Source organism: Hippocampus bargibanti, linkage group LG14, assembly GCF_051943395.1.
Source record: "Hippocampus bargibanti isolate YZ-2025 linkage group LG14, ASM5194339v1, whole genome shotgun sequence".
NCBI lineage: Eukaryota > Metazoa > Chordata > Actinopteri > Syngnathiformes > Syngnathidae > Hippocampus > Hippocampus bargibanti.
The window spans coordinates 11,286,542-11,310,116 of NC_142747.1; the positions used below are offsets into that span (position 1 = coordinate 11,286,542).

General features: G+C 40.9%; 2 protein-coding genes across 2 annotated transcripts; both read right to left on the reverse strand.

The window, feature by feature from the left end:
- Positions 1 to 524: 524 nt before the first annotated feature.
- On the reverse strand, positions 525 to 8,245 carry rab38a (RAB38a, member RAS oncogene family). The gene is made up of 3 exons (XM_089014130.1): positions 7,819 to 8,245; positions 4,630 to 4,910; positions 525 to 1,685 (listed from the first exon to the last, which is right to left on the reverse strand). The coding sequence occupies exons 1-3, from the start codon at positions 8,147 to 8,149 to the stop codon at positions 1,530 to 1,532; spliced, it is 768 nt and encodes a 255-aa protein (XP_088870256.1). The 5' UTR covers positions 8,150 to 8,245; the 3' UTR covers positions 525 to 1,529.
- A 1,156-nt stretch (positions 8,246 to 9,401) lies between these two features.
- ctsc (cathepsin C) lies at positions 9,402 to 17,097 on the reverse strand. The gene is made up of 8 exons (XM_089014314.1): positions 16,856 to 17,097; positions 16,507 to 16,652; positions 15,334 to 15,488; positions 14,218 to 14,373; positions 12,824 to 12,942; positions 10,800 to 10,931; positions 10,322 to 10,554; positions 9,402 to 10,075 (listed from the first exon to the last, which is right to left on the reverse strand). The coding sequence occupies exons 1-8, from the start codon at positions 17,025 to 17,027 to the stop codon at positions 9,809 to 9,811; spliced, it is 1,380 nt and encodes a 459-aa protein (XP_088870440.1). The 5' UTR covers positions 17,028 to 17,097; the 3' UTR covers positions 9,402 to 9,808.
- Between the last annotated feature and the right edge of the window lie 6,478 nt (positions 17,098 to 23,575).

Genomic DNA, 23,575 nt, shown 5'->3' on the forward strand with positions numbered 1-23,575 from the left:
GCAAGTGTGTGCAGGTTTGGCTTTTGACATATTGCAGAAGAAAATTACAATCGTAAATCAAGTGAAAGCGATTCGGTCTTGTTAACTCTTTTGTTGCCTAATCCAGGCAGATGGTGAGAGGTGAAGATAGCTAGTGGTTTCGGCTGTTTTGTGCTTCGGCCTCTCTCGGAAGTAGCGTAAAGTATCACAGTATTATAATAAGTAGTATTTTGCCTTTACAGCAGCTCCTATATTTTGTTTTTCTACTTCTTCTTTTTCCTGTCTTCTGCCTTTCATCACTTTGCTGCTGTGAAATGCACATTTCTCCAGTATGAGACTAATAAAGGCTAATCTAATCTAATCTAATTTAATTGTACTATTTTCTTTTGGTATGTCATCAGATTGAGGTACACATATGTGTATATGTATATGTATATGTATACGTGTATGTATGTGTGTGTATGTGTATGTGTGCGTGTGTGTGTGCGCGCGTGTGCGTGTATTTTTTTTTTATATACTGTATACTTGAAATAAAAAGACAGGCAGACAGGAAAGTTCGGCTTTATTCTTGGTGAGACCTGGACACATCTTTGGTTCCATGATTTGTCAGTATGTACAAAGTACAAATGTACAAAGTATTTCCACAGTGAAGGATCTACATGTCTCCTGCGACTGACTGCCGACCAGTTCAGGGTGTCTACCTTCCTCCTGAAGTCAGTTGGGAATGGCTCCGGCTAGTCCGCACGATGCCTGTTCAGGGTGTTGAAAATGGATGGATGGATATACCGTATATATGAAACCACCATGTCCAAATAAAAATACATTTATTCTGCTTATCTTGCAACAATGCGTTTGTTATGACATTTTGTAGGCATGTTCAAATCTGTCTTAAGTATAAAAATACTATACAGTACATGGTCTCATATGCTTTAATTGCATTTATAAATAAACTATTTAGTAAGCATAAAAATTGAAATTTCTTTTTTTGGGTGGGGGGTTATATAACAATATATTGTGTTGCTTATGTGCACGTAAAATTTTGGAAATACAGTCGGTTCAAAACTGTCCAATGAAGATTTCTGAAACTTATTTTCCAACTGCATTTTTTTTTTTGCGGACTCTGTTTGTAGTCATAAGAAAACAAAAGAGAAGAATAAAATAAAATAAACGAGTGAAGCAAACTAAAGAGTGGGCGAGAGACAGCAATGCAAATGTCATAAGGAGTGACAGTCAACGTGGATTGAAGATCTGAACCTTGAACAGAGATATTCCCCCTCTGAACGTGTTCATAGACGAGCCGCATCTCCATGGTTACCGAAGTTGGAGTGCTAAAGACGCGGGTGACCTTGTTTTTGACAGGAACGCGCATTCTCATCTATTGTTCTCAACCTTTTCTTCTGTCCGCTCAATTCCTTCCTCGAACCAAAACCAACTGCCGGAGGAGAAAAACATCCTCCTTAAACAAAAAATAAAAATCAGCTCTTGCTCTGCACACACTGCGACTTTGTGTGGAATAACATGCACAAGAATGCCCATGCGTTGGAGAGCCATTACTGCGATCTAAAGCAGGAGGTGCATGTCCCGCCTTTGTCCATCTCTAATTGGGGGGTGATGGTGTCATCGACCTCTGACTGGAGCATGTCGTTTTGACTGGTAATGATGTGTTTCACCAAGCAGTTAGCCGCCTCGTCAATATTGATGTTTTCCTAAGTATGAGAATAGAAAGAGGGTGAAATGACACAATAGCAAATAAAAAAATAATTGAATTGAAAAATGTTTTCCTTCACTATGTTTGGTTTACACCGGAATTTAGGTACAATTAGATTGAATTAGCCTTTATTTGTCTCGCAGTGGAGAAATTTACATTTCACAACAGCAAAGTGATGAAAGTAAGAGGAAAGGAAAGGAATAAGTAGAAAACAAATACATGAGATGCTGTAAAGGCAGTCACTCTCGCCGTGCCGCTTGAAATCAAAACAACTAAGTCACAAATAATGTGACACAACACAAAAGACAGACAGTCAATCAATCCTAAGCACTTTCTGCACCCTCTTTGTCGTACGAATCAGTTCTAGATGAAAGAGGAGAGGATGAAAGCCTCCTTTTCACCAGTGGATCAGGGACGTCATGGTGAAATGTGCGCGTCTGCTACAAGCTAAATGTTGAAAGCAAACACAAAGCTGTAGCATTCATTGAAGAAAAGAGATTGTCTGACATTTCCTGTCTCACGTAGATCCGCTTCAATTCCAAGCCGTGACAGTTCCATATACGCATCGGCGCTCTGCGCTGATGCGCCTTTCTTATCATTGCGGGCTCCTAAAGCCATGCATCCACCAGCCGCAGACTGTCCAACAACACCGACCTTTCCGCTGAACAAAGTGGGGCTGTGAAAATGCTGACCATTACGGAGCTGTCCAGCGATGACAGTCAAATGGTGCAGAGATTCCTCCCAATCAAAAACAGTGCTGTCATATTTGTGCTGACAAAAAGGCGCAACCGCTCAGCAGAGTATCTTCCTTAATGAATGTCGTGGCCAAAAACCCTGACAAAAAACTGTATCCGTTCCACCCGATGCACAACAATTCAAATTGACAAAAGAAAACATAAAAACAAAAAAAAAAGACAATGCTTGTGAGAGCACTTGCTGACAGCTGCCTACTCTGGTCGCATCTTGGACTTCACATTTGTTTCTATGCTAAATACATCTTAGGCTCTGTCCTGAAACGACGGAACAGACAGTGACTAAATGTATTCAAGAATTTTACATTTCTACTCCGTCTTTTACGTCCTTAAGGATTTGTATTTTCTATTGTGAACAAAGATTTACAAATGCATTTGCCATTTTCCTCTTTGGAATAATGTGTTGGACCTTTTGCAATGACATCTTTGCTGCAAAGTGAAGGTATTATTATATAATGACATACTATATTGTAATCTATTCATTTAAGGACTTTGCTCCGTGGGATCTCATTAGATTGTGCAGATGCGCCAACCGTCACGGCTGTCAAAGTGTGTACGTGTCCATGTGCATGTCTTGTTCTATTTTCTTCCCTTACCACCTGGCTGTGACATTCTCGCAGCACATCATTCATGAGAAGCGGGGACGTTGAGGTTGGGTCATTGTGTCGATTCAAGTCACACAAGTCAACATTTTCGTCCAAGGTCAGCTTGACTTTGTAGCTTCCCAATAAGATATTTGAGCGGAAAACATCAACTGTCCGTATGCTCTTAAATAAATTGTGAGGTTGGCACGGTTACAGTACATTGATAGACGTCAGCTACTACAGACAATTTAAAGCACATCTGATCAATTATAATGTAACTTGGCAAAGGCACAGCAGAGGTCAATGAACGATACTCTTTGAACTCAGTCACTGCCGGACAAAGTGTAAAAATGTGTCTACTCCAGTGCCAGGGTTTTTGTCATTGCCACTTGAATTCCAGGACCCGCAGAATACAGTAAAGTCTCGTTATATCGATATTCAAGGGAGTCCGAAAAAATATCGATATAACCGGGACTATCGATATATCCGACCCTGTTTGCATGTAATTTTCTCCGTGCGTGCATAGAAATAGTATCGATATAACCGGGACTATCGATATATCCGATATCGATATAACGAGACTTTACTGTATTGAGTTTTAAAATTTCAATACAGCGTTACAAACCTTAGACTCTCTTCTTTCATCAGAACAAAAAGAGTTAATTCTTAAATTATATGGGTCTGGAGTTATCTGAGCTTCAAACGAAGGTTGCTGTCCAAAATACAATGCAATACATACATATTGGTTTATATAGCGGTTGAACAACAGCTGAAGCTGATAAAAAGCGCTAACATGGAAAAAAAGGGAAATGCTGCCCCCTTGTGGAAATGAAAACATTGCTAGAGGTCTGGCCAGCACTTTATCGGCAATCAAGCATGAAAAAACAAAACCCGAACATATTCGGGAATCTCTCTACATCCTATTTTCAGTTCTCAAATTAATTTGTGAATAACAGTGAATGAGTTAATTGCTCTATGATTGATTATGAGTGAGAATAGTTCGCTGTTCTTAGTTTCATTGTTTGAAGTACCGTATTTTCCCAAGTATCAGGCGCACCCAAAGGCCTCCTTTTTTTTCAAAAGATGACCTTCTACGCAGGTGCGCCTTATATATATTACAGTAATGATAATAATAATAATACATTTCATTTTTAGAAGAAGTAGTGCGTAACCACAGCCGCTATTGTAGCAACCTATAATCTGGTCTGCCTATATTTGTAAAATTTATAAATTTTTATAGATTATATTTGGAAAATGTTTTACATTCATTGAAGGTGTGCCTTATAGACTGGTTCACCGTATACTGTATATGGAATTTTTTTGAAAATACACCTTTCATTGGAGGGTGCGCCCTATACTCTGGTGCACCTTATACACCAGAGAATATGGTAGAGTAGTTATTTCATTTAGCCTTAAAAATGAAAATATTTCATTTTCTACATGACAATTAGAGTGAGACTGGACAGCTCCCAAAGCCCACACATCTGTGAGTAGTAATGTTACAGTTTTTCAGATTTGCAGTTTCTATTGAATTTGAGGCAGATTTATAACATATTAACCCATTCATTGTAGGTGTGTGTGTTGTGTGTGTGTGTATGTATCTTACCTTAGCAGACGTCTCAAACCACCCCACGAAGCCATTCTCCTGGCAGAACTGCTCCATCTTTATTCCATTATTGGTGAGTACATCCCATCCTTGGTCACATTTGTTTGCCAGGAGCACAGTGGCCACATGGTTCCCATTGGCCAATGTCACTTTGGAGTCCAAGTCCTCCTTCCATTTGGTGACCGCCTCAAAGGAGGCGGGCCTTGTCACGTCAAACACAATGAAGGCGCCCATTGCCTCGCGGTAATATACACGGGTCATGTTGCCAAATCTTTCTTGCCCTATAAAAGACGAATGGGCACACAGTGTGTGCATCTAATCAGGATGCACGCAGAGACGTTTCAGATAAGTGTTCGACACGGTGTTCCAAAATCTGACATAATATTGTAGTGAAATATTGATTGAATAATTTTGAGCATCTCTATTAAATAATAAATGTATTCTTATAATGACGTGTAAGTTGACTGCAGTGCAGAGGTAAGCAGTCTGTCAATGACAACTCGCATTTTGCTGGCTGTCTGTTGGCAGATGGGAACTTTGAAACACTGACTAAACCAAGGGTGTCAAAGTTTTTTTTGCCGAGGGCCACATTGTAGTTACGGTTTCCTCTCGAGGGCCATTATGAATTTGGGGAAGCCATTGGTATGTTTCATCCCTGCCACATACTACATACAGAACGCACAACAAATTAATGAATAACTAGTTTTCAAATCTGAAGTCAAGAATAATGACTAATTTACACGCCAAAACATGTCAGGTAATTGAACACCTAAAACACCACTGTCTGTAAGAAAATAATCTGTTGTAAATTGGATAATAAGGAGACTGAATTTAACACAAAGAATGAGTGTTATTGTACTTTTCATACGACAATTTGAAATTTTGGTTCGGACTTTAGCAAGCATCATGGAATTTCACAAGTTTGATTTGCTTTTGCGGGCCGAATAAAATGATGTGGCGGTCCGGATTTGGCCCCCGGGCCCTGACTTTGACACTGTGGTCTAAACCATGGGTGTCAAACTTATTTTTTACCTGGCTACATTGCAGTTACGATTTCCTCTCGAGGGCACATAAAAAATTAATGAATAACTAGTTTTCACATTTGAAGTAAGAAAATAATAACTTATTGTGGTGCCATGGGACAATTTGAAATGTTGTTTCAGGCTTTAGCAAGCATCGTGGAATTAATTTTCTTTTCGCGGGCCGAATAAAATGATAAGGCGGGCCAGATTTGGCCCCCGGGCCTTGACAACTTTGGTCTTTTCATCTGTCACCCCACCTGAATGACCACAAATCCCAGTGGTGGGCAGTCCGTACCAATGAAAACTCCGTTAGTGACAGACTCTCATTTATAACTGATGAAAACACATGTGACAGGTCGAATACCAATGTGGAGAACGCAACACACGCACCGCATATCTTGCGTGTGTTTATTCGCATAGTGGAGCAGGAACTCATGTCCTCCGACAGAAAAAAAAGATTACATGTCATTAGTCAATTTGTTGATTTGTGGTTGTGTTGGCAGATAAATCTCATCTACCGTTCTCGAAGCCTGCTCCTTCTTTTGGTCGCCCCGCTTGATCAGGAGAACAATTTTGGGCAGCTATTTACATTGTAAAATATCAGTGCCGGTGTCTGGGACAGCAACATTTACTTTTGACTCGGTGAATGGAGAGTAAATCAATTCGGTAGGTGGACTTAACTGCTCATTAGAGAAAACGCCGGCTGTGCAGTCTGAAAGATAAATCTTACGATGCCATTTTACGATGTAAAAAGTGATTGCTGTGAAAAATAGCACTTAAACAACACACAAGTGCAGTACTGTGGAAACGTGGACACTTGAATTTGCTTTATTCTCATAAATCAAACATTTCTGGCATTACTGGGCCATGTTTCTAATATGGAACACACTTGACCCAGTATCAGCTGTTTCGAAAAAAAATGACACACACATCCCATATGGATGTGAAGGGCGTCATTGCAATAGAAATCTCACGAGTTCTTATGCAACTAATTGAGTAACCTTCTAAAAGGCTCAGCAGAATGTTTGCAGTTCTTTCGAAAAAGGGCCACAACAAACACTCCTGGAATAAAACGGGCTGGGCCTCAAATCTGGCTCACATGAGGCAGAGACACATGACTGCTTGTGCTTAGTGGAGAAAGCGCAGCACAGAACTGAGAGCAGCAGGGCAACTTTGGCGACTTTCGCATGAGAGGATCCTGCTATTGGAGCGTTTGGTTCTGCCACAAACCATTTTTAATTAGATCAACCACTCAAATCAAACATCAATTTGATTGTGCTCGTGTTGTAAAGGCGATCATTCGAGAACCGCTGTGTGGAAAAACAAAAGTGAAAAAGTGGAAGATACAACATTGAAAAGAAAAATAATAGGACTGAAATCAAGCATTGAAAGTGACAAACTTTCTTTGCGTCTCAATTTGTTGACATGAACTAATAACTTAGCAAAGTTGTCTTTGTTGATATTTTTTCCACACAAGAGATGCCACTTATGTGTGAAACTACTGCAAACATGCAAGGTGAGAGAAACAGTCACATGTGTCTAACCATCGATTCCCTCCCTTTGCCATCACATGTGCAGCATGCTTACAGAAACAATGTCATTTGCGAAGGAAAAAGATTCCGCAAAAACTCTCCATCGAAGCAGGCCGCTTATGATATAATTAATTTGAATGAATGCTTGATGGAAAAAGGGGTAAAAAACTGTGGTCCCTAAAAAAATCTTAAGTCATGTTATTTTAACCCTCATATTATGTTGAAAAAAAATCAGGTTGATTATATTGTGGGTCATTTTTAACCTGTATGTAAAAATCCACACAGTCAAATAATCGGTGACATTAGCAACAACTGTTTCTGAGTAGTAATAAACATACTTCAAAAGAGAGACAACATATTTTCGATTGGGATATTTTAGAACTATTTTGAAGAAAGGAAAAGATATCCAGTGCTTGATGGTAAAATGGAAACGGGTAAAACTGACCCCTTCACATCATTATGGGGGTTAAGTAAGCACGCTATATGTCTGTTCAAGTGTCTAAATATCAACAAAAACATCTGCAAATTACATTCTAATATGGCACTTTATCAGGTTTTTCATTGCTGATTCTACAGTGTAAACCATGTTATTTCTAACAGCACCCGGAGTACGTAGAAAAGTGGCCGGGTAGTACCTGCGATATCCCACAGCTGGAGGCGCACAGTCTCCTGATCCAAGTTGAGCACTTTGAGGGCGAAATCTACGCCGATGGTGGCTCTGTAGTTTGGGCTAAAGTTATGATGCACATAGCGCTTGATGATGCTGGTCTTGCCCACGCCAAGATCTCCTATAACCAAGATTTTGTAGAGGTGTTCTTTGGCATGGTTGTTGTTCTGCATGGTGGGCGAGGAAGGTGAGGGCCAAGCATGAATCCACTCGATTGGAAGCGGCCACGGGATGAAGAAATGAGGTGGAGTTAGTAATGAGCTTCTAAGGAAAGGGGAGGTGAACTTGGAATGATCCATTTTCGCTGTGTGTGTGTGTGTGTGTGTTGTTTGGTGGAGCTGGGAGTGAGCTATTGGGTGGGGATAACCTTGTGACTCACACCGAGGGGTGGCCTGGGCGGTTTCATGGCCCGCAGCATAAAAAAACAAAAACGGAGAAGCAGCCGAGAAGGCATATTGGTGGTTCTTAGAAAATAAAGTCCAACAGAATGTTCGCAGTATTATTTTTTGTGTCTCTACAATGACATATTATAAGAGGGACAAAATAAAAAACCTCACTGAGATATGTGCTGTCATTTGTCTGTTAGTGGCGGTCCAGTGGTTAGCGCGTTGACCTCACAGGAACATGCAAACTCCACACCGGGGGTCAGGGGGGTTATTGGAATTGAACCCCGCGTCTCTCTGCTGCGAGACAGATTTAACCAGTGGATACTGTGTCCCCAGTACACAATCAAACACAACAAAACATGCGGTACAACATATAATACACTGCTGATAAGTGATGCATGCATAGCAATCCTGTGCCTTTTTGTCCCCCCCTCCCCCGACAACATTTCCAATTGTTCATTTGTTCAGAGGCAAAGCATGAAATAATAACTCGTTAAAACTTTGTCACAGCCTGGTCAGCTGTTCAGTTTTAAGGTCAGAAGAAGCCACATGACGCAATGTAACTAATGGAGGCGTGGGGGATAATCTGCATCAATTTAAGTCTTCCTGTAATTTGTAATAGGCCATTCGGTTAACGTCACAATGTTGTATATTTTTTTACGTGTTTTAACTCATTCACTGCTAGACATGCAAAAATGTGTCCTCTCCAGTACCAGGGTTTTTATCATTTTCACTGAAATTGCAGGAACCGCAGAATATTGAGTTTTAGGTTTACATAAACATGCAGTGCTGCTTAATAAACCTTTGACTCTCTTCTTTCATCAGAAAAAACAGTAAATTCCTAAATTATATGGGTATGGAGTAATATGAGCTTGAAATGAGGGTGACTGTCCGAAATACAATGCAATACATACATATTGGTTTATATAGAGCTTTAACAACAGCTGAAGCTGGAACAAAGCACTAACATGAAAAAAGGGAAATGCTGCCCCCTTGTGGTAGGAAAAACATTGCCAGAGGCCATAGACAGCGCTTTATCGGGGTCCAAACAAAAAAAAAAAATCCAAAGAAATTCCAGAATGTCGCTCTATATTATATTTTCAATTCCCGAATAAATTTGTGTATGGCAGTGAATGAGTTCATAAGAATGTTTCTCCAGAGAGGATTGTCATTATTATGATCTCTCTTTATTATTATAAAAAGGCACATGTACAGTTAAAAACTGATTGACTGACATCTGAACATCCTGAGATAAACAAGGCCCTGATTAGCAGATATTCCAAACTAACATCATATGACCAAGCCCTTTCCATAAGTACAACCTCACATCTGTTCATCCAACCCGCACAAACACCACGCGAGCATTGAGGAGATAGCAATGAACTTTAAAGGCATCCTATGCGTTTTAAAAATCATAACTGACTTGTGAAGGCGTTTTTCACAAGTGGAAGTGAAACTAAAATTTGACCAGCATACCGATTTCCAGGTTGCGAAACGGTTTCATCATTAAACTGTCAAGTACGCTGCATAAGAGCTTACTGACAGGGCATCAAAAAAGAGCAAAACAAGCCTTTAGAGTTTGGGGATGGGCTTGGCTGCAACCGCGATGCTTTCAATGGAACACTCATCACTTCCCCGGCGGATTCTGAAATAGCCCCCCTCTCCCCAGCTGGTGCCCCAGCTATTCTTGACTATCCAGTACTTCTGGCCTGTCATGTGACAGCGGCCATAGCCCACCAGTAGCACGGCGTGGTTGGTCAGCTCGAAGGGATTGAAGGAGTCCAAGATGCTCGTGTGGTGGTAGATGCCCTCCTTGTAGACCATAAAGTCTGGGTACACCTGCAAAGAAAGTGACAATGGAGCTCACTGATTGGCTATAAAATCAAACACGACCCCCAACTGGTGAATTGATTGAGTTAAAGTGTCAGCCGCGGCTGCGCCATTTTTATCACATTTTTTGGCTTTGTCTTGTGAGCCAAAATGTTGCACAAACAAGCTTTGTGTGTGCGTGTGTGTGTGGAACTGGATGGAGACCAATAAATGAAATTTATTATTACTATTATTATTTTTTTTTTTAGTTTATACCTCAAAGGACACCGCCATAGGTCCATTCTGGACCAGTTCCAGTATCATGGCTTCCTCGCTGCAGCCACCATAAAATCCTCCCACATAGCTGTACTCTGCCACGTAAGTGTGGCCGCAGTTTTTAGGTATTCCGCAGCGAGTCTTCCTTCCAACATATGGAAAACAGGACTCATCCACAATGCCGAAATCCTGGACGTACTTTCCAATCAGGTATGGAAAGCCACCGTCACAACCTGAAAAATAATAACGTAATTAATACCTCAGCTGGGTCCAAAGGAAATTCGAAACCAGAACATCTACTTTCGTAGCAATCTTCAAGTAATGACATTAATATAATATGCAGGTGTCCCAAAAAAAACGGCATCCATTAAGTTCACAACCGTAGCTTTAGCAATTACTGTATGAACATAATATTGCAGTGGTACTTTTTTTCGGCAATGCTGTTTTGTGACAGTCACCTGTGAATAAGTTGGCATACCTTGTGAAAATTCAGAGCAGGAGACCACTTGTTGGGGGCTGAATATGGGAGTCTCACTGTTGTTGGATAGGATTCGGATGCGAGCCTCTAACATCCCCATGGAGGCAAAGGAGTAGCAGCTACCGCATGAACCTAGTGGAAAAAAATGGGTGCTTATTTATTTATTGAGTTAATTATTTGTTTGTATATTTATTGACTGTTTAATTGGTTTATTTATTTATTTGTATGTTTACTTATGGCTATTTTTTTACTTGTTTATTTCTCTGTCTATTTATTTGCTAGTTTATTTGTTTGTTTACTTATTGTTTATTGATGTATTTGTTTATTGGCTGGTTGGTTTATTTATTTGTATGTTTATTTATTGATTTATTTGTTTACTTTTTATTTTTCTCTCCATTCATTTATTTTCTAATTTATATATTTATTGGTTGATTTGTTATTTTATTTGTATGTTTATTTATTGATTTATTTGATCCTTTACTTGTTTATTTTTCTGTCTATTCATTGGCTAGTTTATTTGTTTGTTTACGTATAATGTATTGATTTATTTGTTTATTGACTGATTGGTTTATTTATTTATGCATGTGTTTATTTATTGATTAATTTGTTTGTTTACTTGTTTATTTTCCTCTATTTATTTATTTGATTTTTATTTCGTTTTCCATACATGTATTTAATTGTGTTGTATTCAGATATCTTTGTCGCTTGCAACAATCAGTTTTTCATATGTTTGTACATGCTGGCGTTCGTGGTTTCGTGTGTATAGAACAACGTGAGGATTTTGTATTGGTTGCATTTTGAAAGGAAATAGTCATTAAAAAAGTGTAAAGACGTTTTTATTTTATGCATAAGTTTATTTTTCACTTCACTACTGTACAAAAAGCATGCTAGATACGCAATCCATGAACCCAATGATAAAATTACATGCCATATCAAAGATCCCCCATTTACGTATCCCCCCCCCCCCCCTTTTTAATGCAGTTAGGCGCAGGACGGATATATCGATAGTACGGTTATATCAACATTTTTCCCCGACTCCCGAGAATATCAATATAATGAGACATTACTGTATTGTTGTATGGCATACCGCAAGAAATTAAAATCTACTTTTGTGATATGAATCAAACCTAGATCACCCGTGAAACCCCAAGGACTAAATCAGAACAATCCGTGCAAGGAAAATTAAGTGAACAAGAGGCACTGGACACCCCGGACAGGTTGTCAGTCAATCACAGGGCACACAGGGACAAATACTCCTACTGTCGACACATACATTCACTCCCCAGGAAAATGTTGAGCCTTGAGTGAACATAACGTGTATGTATTGAGTGCAGAAGAATGTCACAGCACCCAGAGAAATCACACGCAAACACAGAAAGAACATGCAAGCCCTCCACAGGACCAGATTTGAACCCCAAACCTTAGAACCGAGTCCACCATGTTGCACAGCCTACACCGTGTACCAACAAAAATTAACAAACTAGCTTTTCAAAATAAAATAGCTGGCAGAAAAAAATGAGGACAAGTCACAAGCCACAATGCAACACAATACCGCCAACATTCAAATTCCTTAGAGAATCGACGCAAAGCGTCCTTGACGAGCCACCTGACATTCCAGGCTTGAGCGCTGCAGTACAATAAGCGTAGCTGGGAGGGTTTCAAGTCAAACACTCCAGCCCTCTCCAGATCCTAAAGCACGGCCCCGCAGAGTTGCTCTCAGACACTCCAAGCACTCGGCGCGCTTAATCCCTCCACTCACTCACACACCAGGCTGAGCAGAAAGTCAAGAAAGCGGCCAGACGAGTCAGGCCTGCCAGGAGGGAGGCGAGCAAGCTGCCGCTCAGCGTCTGGTCCTAGCCATGCTGTGCAAGTCATTGTGCGAGATTTCATCCGCCGCCAATCAAACATATCTTCTTTGACTTCATTATTTGCAGAACTGTGGTAACGGAACGTTATTTTAGTCATATTTCAAACACGAATGATGTACGTACCCATTTAACAGAATTAAGTGGAGTGAATGTTACCTTGGTTTCGCACAGGGCTGACAAAGTTTACGCCATCTACGTTCCTCCAATCCCAGTGCTGTGGTAGAGATGCTGCCAATTTGGATATTTGAGTGGTCACGGGTGTCGGGCGAACGTGGCTGAAGCACGGCAAGAAAAACAAAGTCATGATGTTACGAGTATACACTTCCTTTTTTTCTCCCCTCATTTCTCGCATCTCATTTGGACGTGAGCATATCAGCATTTGACAGCTGAGGCTGTTCAGCATCATCTTAACCATGCCTCAAAAAAGCACTTATAAATACAGTAAAGTCTCGTCATATCGATAGTACTGCTTATTACGATACTATTTCTATGAACGCAAGGAGAAAATTTACATGCCGCAGGATCTGATATATCGATAGTCCGGTTATATCGATATTTTTTCCGACTCCTGAGAATATCGATATATCGAGACTTTACTGTACTATAAAAACAGAAATAATAATCTTCTGGTAAATGGCTGTCGCAGTGCTCTAAATACTTAGTATGCATTGCAACCTTCCCAAAACAGGACGGGTTCTTTATGCATGTATCATATAAAATACAATACATATTGACTTATATCGTGCTCTAACTCATTCACTGCCATTCACGAATTTATTCGGGAATTGAAAATATGAAGTAGAGCGCCATTCCCGAATTTGTTCAGGTTTTGGTTTTTCTTGCTTGGGTGCCGATAAAGCGCTGGCCATGGCCTCTGGCCATGCTTTTTTTCCTTTCACAAGGGGGAAGTATTTGCCTTATTTCCATGTTAGTGCTTTGTTCCAGCTTCAGCTGTTGTTAAAGCGCTATAAAAACCAATATGGATGTATTGCATTGTATTTTGGACAGCCGCCCTTATTTCAAGATGACTGTTGTATGTCTTTGTGTGCCCTGCGATTGGCTGGCAACCAATTCAGGGTGTCCCCCGCCTCGTGCCGGAAGACATATAACTCCAGATTCATATAAGTTAGGAAATAACATTTTTTTTCTGATGAAAGAAGAGACTCTAAGGTTTCTTACGCTGCACTGAATGTTTATGTAGTTCTAAAACTCAATATTCTGTGGTTCCTGGAAGTCGAGTGATAATGACAAAACCCCTGGCACGGAGTGAAAACATTTTTGCACATCATCTGAATGAGTTAACAACAGCTACTAGCATCATGTCGAAAATAGCAAACTCTTATTGGGAAGGCTGCGCTGAAACTCAGCACCAACAATAACTCACCTCAGCAGATTAATTTCAGACAGTGTTGTACTGTGAGACTAATAAAGGCAAATCTTCTCTTTAATTTGAATATTAATTCCATTTTGGAATAGTCACCGTCCAAGACTGCAGAGTCAGTGCTGTTTTTTTTTTCAATTGTGTGTGATAAGATTGTAAAGAAACTCACAGGGGAATATGGGAGGCGGGTCCTCCTGCCCTGTAGTACAGGTCCTGCACCGAGTACGTCTTGTATTCCGGGTAGGATACAGCCTTCCAAGAGTTCTGGGCTGAGTTAATGGAGTCAATGAGGCCCTGGTTTGGTGTAAAAGGCCTTTTGAGGAGCCTAAGGTGACGAAACAAATGTCAAGGCCTGTACTGCTGCAAGCGCTCGGCTTTCATGTGAAACGAAGCAGCGATGCAAAAGTCATAGTCATCTGAAGCTCCATTGTGTCATTTGATCATATCGTAAGTTCAAAGCACAGTCCGAAGGAAATTTGACATGAATTATATACAAGGCAAGTATATAATGTCATCAGCCGCTGTGTATCAAATGATGCTGTCGACAAACGGTGTCAAACTCATTTTTTTGCCGCAGGCTACGTTGTCGTTACGGTTTCCTCTCAAGGGCCATTATGAATTTGGGAAAACAATTAGAATGTTTCATCTTCTCCATGTATGTATAACAAATTAATGAATCACTACTTTTCAAATATGAAGTCAAGAATAATGACTGTTATTGTGGTTTTCATATGACAATTTTAAATTTTGGTTCGGACCATGACATGCTTGATTTGCTTTCGCGAGCTGAATAAAATGATGTCGAGGGCAATATTTGGCCCCCGGGCCTTGACTTTGACACATGTGCCATAAACATTTTTTTTTTTAATTACAAGATAATCCGAGGTCAAAGAACTGACCAAATTCATTAAAAAAAATGCTAATATGAGTCTAACACTGCCTTGACGTGACAGAATGAGAAAAAGTGAACAAGCCAATGATCATCATCTGCTATGATAAGCATCTTGGGGATTAAGATTTTCGGATTGCCGCTTGGGGCGAAAGTGGCACTGAATGAAAGATGTGAGTATAAAAGTGGTGCAATGGTAAACTATGTGAAATGTGAATTCATGTTCTTATCATTTCCAGTGAAAGCATCCGTGTGATTCACTGATGAGATATGAAATAATCAAAAAAGATTTAAAGGGCTTTACCAAGATCAAGAAATTGGATAATAGGTTATAATGTAGGAGTGGGTAAAGATAGGTTTCATTGCTGTTTGTGATTTTGTGGAAATAACATTTACCTGGAGCTCAAGATTGGTTTATGGTGAACCTTTGATGGGATTGGGTTCACTTTCTTCCCAACAAAACACGCCCAGTTGTTTCCCAAGACATCGTGAACCCATCCTGGCAGGGTGTGGTCACAATAACTGGTCACCTTCTGGCCCTCTTCAGTGTACTAAAAAATGAGAAGAAAACATTCAAAAATGTCACATGGAGAGTCTTTTCATCGCGACAGATTTGGGGGAAGGATATACTTTTGGTTAAGGATTTATGAGAACCAAGTACCAGAGGGAAGTAATGGCAGATTGTCATGATTCCATTCACAAGTCAGTGGTAGCGGTGTTCCGGTGCGCGCCTGTCCCGAGAACGAACAATTTAAGGACAGTCTGGACAACACCTGACTGTCGGACAATTAGTTTTGCACAAGCCATTATTCGTATATTTGTATATATTTTTTGGGTTGATGTTCCTGGTATTTTTCCATATTCATGTTCTCTGTTATTTGTTCTCCATTTTTCATAACTAGCTTGCCTGTGTTTATTATTACTCTCACGTTTGGTATTTTCGCAATTGGGTCATGCTGTCTTCTGGTGACAAGGTATGTTTGCTTGGTTACTGTCGTTGTCTCCCGGTATGCCTGCCAGTGTGTCATCATTTGTTCTTTGTCGACTTTGTGGATCCTCTTTCACTTTTTCCTCTGTTATTATTTTAAATATACATTTAGCTGAGTTTATGTTTATCGAGTCAGATTTTGTTCCTGAACGTTCTGGAACCATAACACTGACGAGGGGGAAGTTAAACAATCATTGATTGGGGGGGGGGGGGTCATTTAAAGGCAACAAAATGTGTAATCTCTGTAAATGTGTCATGTGTCATGTGAGAGGAAACCAGAAAAAAAACAATCGGTGATCAGTTTGCTGAGTTAGGACAATGATTTTTTTTTTTTTTTTTTTTTTTTGGGGGGGGGGGGGGGGGGATTGAAATATATAGTTTGAATTTACAGGTCAAATGACACAAATCCAAATTTTGCTCTCAAGTCATATAATAACTTCATATAATACTACATTTTGAAAAATGACATCAGATATACGTGGATTGGCATCAAGCCTCTAGAAAATGCAATGAAAACAAGATAGATTGGTTCGACCCCATCAAAACAATCCATTAGAATGACACAGTGTATTTATGTTTACCTTAAAGTATGCAAACCACTTATAGCCATTAATAACAACTTCAAAGCCCTGGTTGTAGATTAGGGTGAAGTAGCCACGGTTTCCCAGCTCATCTATGGCCACCGACAGCTTTTCAAGGGTCACCATCACCATGCTCCCTGCTGTTGCTGAAAAGGAGAAAAAGTGTCGACTGGCTAGCCTAAAACATCACCTTTGTCTTTGGACAGCTGCTGTAAGGGCATTAGTTTCAAGACATTCATTTTCTACACATTGGACTGCACGGTGTAGTCTGTGTCTGTCTATCTCATACAAAAATACATATCACGACAGTTGTAATAATTATGTACTGCCACTAACGTATGTTGCCTACTTTCTGCGGAACAGTTGAGGGTCTTGTCGTGGCCCACGCTGGACACCTGGAACACCCACGTCCCCAACAGGTCCTCGTAGCTGCAGTTGGCCGGGGTGTCTCCCCAACAAACCCCAGTACAAATCACGAGCACACATAACAGGACACCACTCAACCTCATCTTGACACACATGCAAAGTTGAACAAGTTCACTTGTTCTTCCTGCTCCACTTTGCAGAGTTGCCTAATTTTAGTGGCCTTTTTTTTTTTTTTTTTTTTTTTTTTGCACAAAAACAAAGACGACCACAATCGTCAAGATCAACCACTGAACGTACACGAAAGTAGCTAGCAACGAGCTAGTTTAAACGCCCAAAGTTCCAAGGAACGAAAGTTTATGCTTCTATTATTGACTGTCGATGATCCATAAGTGGAGTCGGTCGCATTTTCTTCAATGTTGCTTCATTTTATTGCCGCGACAGGTACAGCTCATGAGAGTGAGGAAGTAACTATCTTGCTGAGAAACGTTCTTTGTCGTGGCACTTGGTTTCGTTTTCGCTGTCACGTGACCCTAAACGTTTGCGCAAGCGTACAAATAAAAACGCGTTACAAAAACACGCGTAGTGGGTTAATTAACCTGTTCATGCACCCTGTAACTTAATGACACGATAAACTGTCCTCAGAAGTAACGGCTGGGCCTGAAAGCGTGAAATTCTCTACACATATTGTAACACTGAATTGGAATGCAAAAGTTGCTTGTAATTTATGCTCTGGTGCACCCCACCACTTGTCCAAAGTCAGCTGAAAAGGGGCTACAGCATATCTGCAACCCCAGGGAATGGGTGGATCATGAATGAATGAGGCATAAGATTAGAAAGAAAACTTCACTCAAACAATTACGCTGTCATACTTTGCCCTGCCATGAGTTAGCCTTTTCAATTTGCAAAGCTTGCATGTTTTTGTCATGCATCATTAATTGTGGAGAAATGTTATTTCTGAAACAATTGCCTCCATTCAATCATCGGCTAGTGTGCTCTTCCCGCTTGTGTTCTACTTGACAAGGTAACACTAACAGCAAAGGGGGGTTTGGGTTTTTTTATTTGTATGACTGTACAGTCTGCCTACCAAAATCTGTGAGCAATGCAATGGTAAACAGCAAACACTTTCATTTCATGAACACGTGGGAGAAGCCATTTCACCCCTTAGGTTTCGTTCTCATTTAGATGAAGTGCTTTCACAATCACTTATGTCCGACCAGACCCATACACCTCCGCACAGAAACTGCGCATGGAGGGACAATGAAAACGCATATTAAAGCTTGATTAGAAACTGCAACAGCATCCAATCGATAAAAACTGCGCATAGAAACAAGTGTGTCTGTGTTGCGTGCGCACACACACACACACCACTAAAGACTAATGAATTCGGTATTGACTTGGTTCTACTTTAACCCATCAGTGAATAAGAGTAGCTGATGTGCATGTTTGTTGGCTTGCTCTCGAACATTTCTGGCCAGAATAGGCATTTCCGTGTGAAACGAGTCTGGCGAACTGTGTGTACCTTGCTTAAAAAAATATTGTCGCAATAAATTCAGTGTGCAACTTTCGGGAGTAAGTATTCAAGCCAACTGAGGCAACAGGCCTCAACACTAAGTTTTTGTCCACATCAATGGCGGGACGTGGATTTCATCGCTAGGCCTTCAGTAGTGCGATGTCTCAATCAATAGACTGAAAAAGGTGTGGTGTGATTTTCTAGAGGGTACCATTAGCCAGGAAATAACTGATCGACCTTTCTGAATGATGTCCATTTTTTCTTGAAAACTCTGTCTTGAAAATGGCTTTAACAGTAAATCTCCAACCAAATTAATTTCTTCTCCCCTTTCAGCCATTGTGGGTTGACAAAACTATTAAATCAACACAATATATTTGCTTATGCAGCTCGCTACCGATACAGTGCGCTAGCTCTGGCCAATATGCTCTTGTCACTAGCGGCTTGTGATCAGAGCAGGTTTCGCAAACTATGATTGGCGAGTGACTAGTCAATCATAGTTTACGAAAACTCTGATGTTGACCAGCGCCTTCAAGAAGGCATTGGTACCCTTTTTGGGTTGCCAACTCACAATCTGATTGGTTAGAGCAACAGTTTCATCGATATATGATGCAACGGGGCCCGCAGAACTGATTGTGAAGGCGTCCAGGTAGATTTCTGAGCCTGGTAACAAATGATGGCTGAAATATGATTGGTTAAATTCTTAAATACGAAACCACATGTCTGGAAGCAGCACAACGGGAGAAAAGTAATGAAAGGAAGCTGAATGACAATTTGGAATTATTTAATAAGAATTCACGGGCAAAATATAATTAACATCAGTCCGTGATTCAGATATATTTAGGCCAGCAGAGAAGGCTTTGCAGGCCTTGACGGTCCGCCACTGGTCCTAAGGCATCAACATTTTTTTTTCTTGTTTGCACCAAATTTTTGTGTGACGTGTCATTGGATCCAACAGAAGCAAAGGTCTTTTCAGCCTGTATGTATGTTTTCCAAGTGAGACTAGTCAGTTGCCACCTGTCAAGCCACTCATGTAAAATTAACCAAGCCTCCTTTTATTTGGTTTGGAGAAATATTTTGAACAGGCAAAGTGCTTTGATTGTAAATGTCAGGTTTGTTGTGAGCTGTGCAAAAGTGCAAAGTAACTCAACAACGGTTAAATGTGAAGACACTTTATTCTCTGAGAAAACCATTTCATGTCTTTTTGTATTATAGAACAATCTAAAGCAAGTTAGCCTCAAAAAAATTCAAATATGCTTGAAGCACACACCCTACGCAATCATACCAGTACGAATCAATTCGCTGATCTACAAAGCACTTAGAAATGTATTGTCATTTTCATATAGCTATGACCGTATAGTCTCAACAGTTCACACTTTACAAATCCAAGAAGATATATATGAAATAGATAGCTAAATAAATCCATAAATACAAAACCATCTTGCAGTTTCACAGGCATATAGCATACATTCGACATTTTTGTCATCAGAAAAAAAATAAATAAAATGACAAAGCTTCAAAAACATTGCGAAAACCGAATCATCGGAATATCAAATGGCTCATGGTGAATAAACAAGATTTTCTTGAAATAATCAATCGATTTGAATTAGGCTTTATACATGTCCATCATGTTAATCCTTTCTGAAATCCATCATTTTTCACAGATGTTTGTAAATCTGGCTCCAATTCACAATTTCAGAAAAAAGAAACAACACTTGTAATGGAGGTTGGGGGTAAGGTTGCTCGAAGTTGGCACCATGTGGGGAACTTTATCCTCAGAAGACATCAATAAAACAGAACATCGGTCTGAGGATACGCACTTGACGCTTTGACGATGTGCTTTCTGAACATCAAATAGCGGAGAGCAGTTATTATTACCATTTGTTTCAGTAACAGTCGTTTTGGTCCAGTGATGAGTACATGCAATACCTTTCTGTGCAATTCAGCAATCAGTGTGACTTTTCTTTCTTTCTTCAAGTAACCAACCGTTATTCCACTGAATCCAAACCAAGCCCAAACTCACTTCTTGGTACGTTGCAAAGACTGAAACATAAGTGAAGTCGCTTGATGGAAATGGAAATGTGCTTTGCCGCTTTCTCGACATTCCCATTTTGGCATTGCAGAGAAAGAGACATAAGCACGACATTTGCTGAAGAGAATGGAAATGAATGCATTGACAAAGATAGTTGAACATGAGAATTATGAATTTCAAGAGTTCAACACATCTGAGGTCCATGGCATTAAAAGATTCAGAACATCTGGCTGACTCTCCGCACATAAACAGCGAGTCCAAAAACCGACAGTGAATTCCCCTGACCTTCCATCTCGCATGCGGCACAAAATTAACTCATTCACTGCCATTCACAAATTTATTCGAGAATTGAAAATATGACAGAGCGCCATTCCTGAATGTGTGAGGGTTTTGTTTTTTCATTCTTGGGTGCTGATAAAGCGCTGGCCATGGCCTCTGGCAAAGTTTTTCCCCCACAAGGGGGCATCATTTCCCTTTTTCCCATGTTAGAGCTTTGTTCCAGCTTCGGGTGTTGTTAAAGCACTATATGAACCAATATGTACGTATTGCATTGTACTTTGGACATCCAGCTCAATTTCAAGATCATTTAACTTCAAACCCATATAATTTAGGAATTAACTCTTTTTCCTGATGAAAGAAGAGAGTTTAAGGTTTCCAACGCTGTATTGAGTGTTTATGTAGTCCTAAAACTCAATATTCTGTAGGTCCTGGAATTCGAGGAACAATGACAGAAACCCTGGACTGGAGTGGACATATTTTTCCACCTCTGGCAGTGAATGAGTTAAAAGTGAACTTTGTGTTTTTTTTTTTTGTTTTTTTTTTGCTAACGCGCGACTTGTAGAAAAGTCTGTTCCAAGAAGTTGAGTTGGAAAAAAAGACAGTTCATGTTCTAGTGGATGAAGCTTGTTTTGTTTTAGTCAATATTGCAATATTAACATGGTGCAAAAAACACAGGCCAGGTTCAATAAAATAAAGGGAAGGAATACTTAAATATGTATGAACGATAAAGTGGCGGCACTTATTTCTATATCTTTCTGAATGTATTTTCATCACACACCCATAAAACTATGGTGATTATTATAACTTAATACATTAATCACACTTCCATTAATATACAAACGTTTCAGGTTGCCAAGGTCACAGAAGGAATTAAAAACAGCAAAGTTCCATTGTAGAGCAAAAGGAAAAAAAATAATTCCAGAGTTCTGCCTGCTCCGTATATTAAAACGACCTGCACGTCACCTCTCGGCACTCCATAAGCTATATGCGACTTTAAATTATCATAATAACATAAAAAAGCTACATTTCAAAATGCAATAAAATAGATCTTTACTCATTTGAATTGCAAACTAATTGTCAGCAGCAGCACCCGTATCCTGTACACCAATAAAACAAAAAACAAAAAAAGAGAACCGGGCTTCACTCCTTCTGCCCTGGATTGCACTCAGGCTCTACGGACTTAATACTCAAGACAACAATGGCAGGTCTTTCTGTGTTCAGTCTTTTCCCCGCACTTCCAATTAAATGCCTCTCTGCTTCTGTCTGCAAACCAAAAATCAGTCATCATGAAATTCTGCTTGAACATGGGAAGACATGGGAAGCACATTTTTAGGGCATTGTTTTCCATTCTGGCAAACGGCATTTTCCGGTGTAAAAGGCGCAGCCAAAAGCCTTCATTTTATTCAAAAGATGACCCTGCACCTTATACGCAGTTGCGCCTTTTATGTGAAGTAATATTGAGCCACAACAGATCTCGCAACTCCACAGCACACCGACTCCATTTCCACCTGTAGAAATAGTACGTAACCCCAGCCTCTACTGTATAATGTGGTGTGCCTTATATTTGGAAACATTTATATATTTACATATTATATTTGGAAAACCATGAGTCGTCACCTTACCGTGGTGGAGGGGTTTGTGTGTCCCAATGATCCTAGGAGCTAGGTTGTCTGGGGCTTCATGCCCCTGGTAGGGTCACCCATGGCAAACAGGTCCTGGGTGAGGGACCAGACAAAGTACGACTCAGAAGACCCCGTATGATGAGAAAGTCAAATGGACCTAGTTTTCCCTTGCCCGGACGCGGGTCACCGGGGCCTCTCTCTGGAACCAGGCCTGGAGATGGGGCTCGTTGGCGAGCGCCTGGTGGCCGGGCCTACACCCATGGGGCCCGGTCGGGCTCAGCCCGAAGAGGAAACGTGGGTCCCCCTTCTCAAGGGCTCACCACCCATAGGAGGGGCCAGAGGGGTCGGGTGCAATGTGAGCTGGGCAGCAGCCAAAGGCGGGGACACTGGCGGTCCGACCCTCGACTGCAGAAGCTAGCTCTGGGGACGTGGAATGTCACCTCTCTTACAGGGAAGGAGCCTGAGCTGGTGCACGAGGTTGAAAAGTTCCGACTAGACATAGTTGGGCTTGCCTCCACACACAGCCTGGGTTCCGGTACCAGCCCTCTCGAGAGGGGTTGGACTCTCTTCCACTCTGGAGTTGCCCACGGTGAGAGGCGTAGAGCAGGTGTCGGCATACTTATTGCCCCCCGACTCGCCGCCTGTACATTGGGATTCACCCCAGTAGACGAAAGGGTTGCTTCCCTCCGCCTTCAGGTGGGGGGACGGGTTCTGACTGTTGTCTGTGCATATGCACAAAACAGCAGTTCAGTGTACCCATCCTTTTTGGAGACATTAGGGGGTGTGCTGGAGAGCGCTCCCCCTGGGGACTCCCTTGTTCTGCTGGGTGATTTCAATGCTCATGTGGGCAATGACAGTGGGACCTGGAAGGGCGTGATTGGGAGGAATGGCCCCCCCGATCAGAACAGGAGTGGTGTCTTGTTATTAGACTTCTGTGCTCAACACGGATTGTCTCTAACAAACACTTTATTCAAACATAAGGGTATCCATATGTGCACGTGGCACCAGGACACCCTTGGTCGCAGTTCGATGATTGACTTTATAGTTGTATCATCGGATTTGCGGCCTCATGTTTTGGACACTCGAGTGAAGAGAGGGGCGGAGCTGTCAACTGATCACCACCTGGTGGTGAGTAGGCTCCGTTGGTGGGGGAAGATGCCAGTCCGACCTGGAAGACCCAAACGTGTTGTGAGGGTTTGTTGGGAACGTCTGTCAGAATCCCCTGTCAGAAGGAGTTTCAACTCCCACCTCCGGCAGAACTAT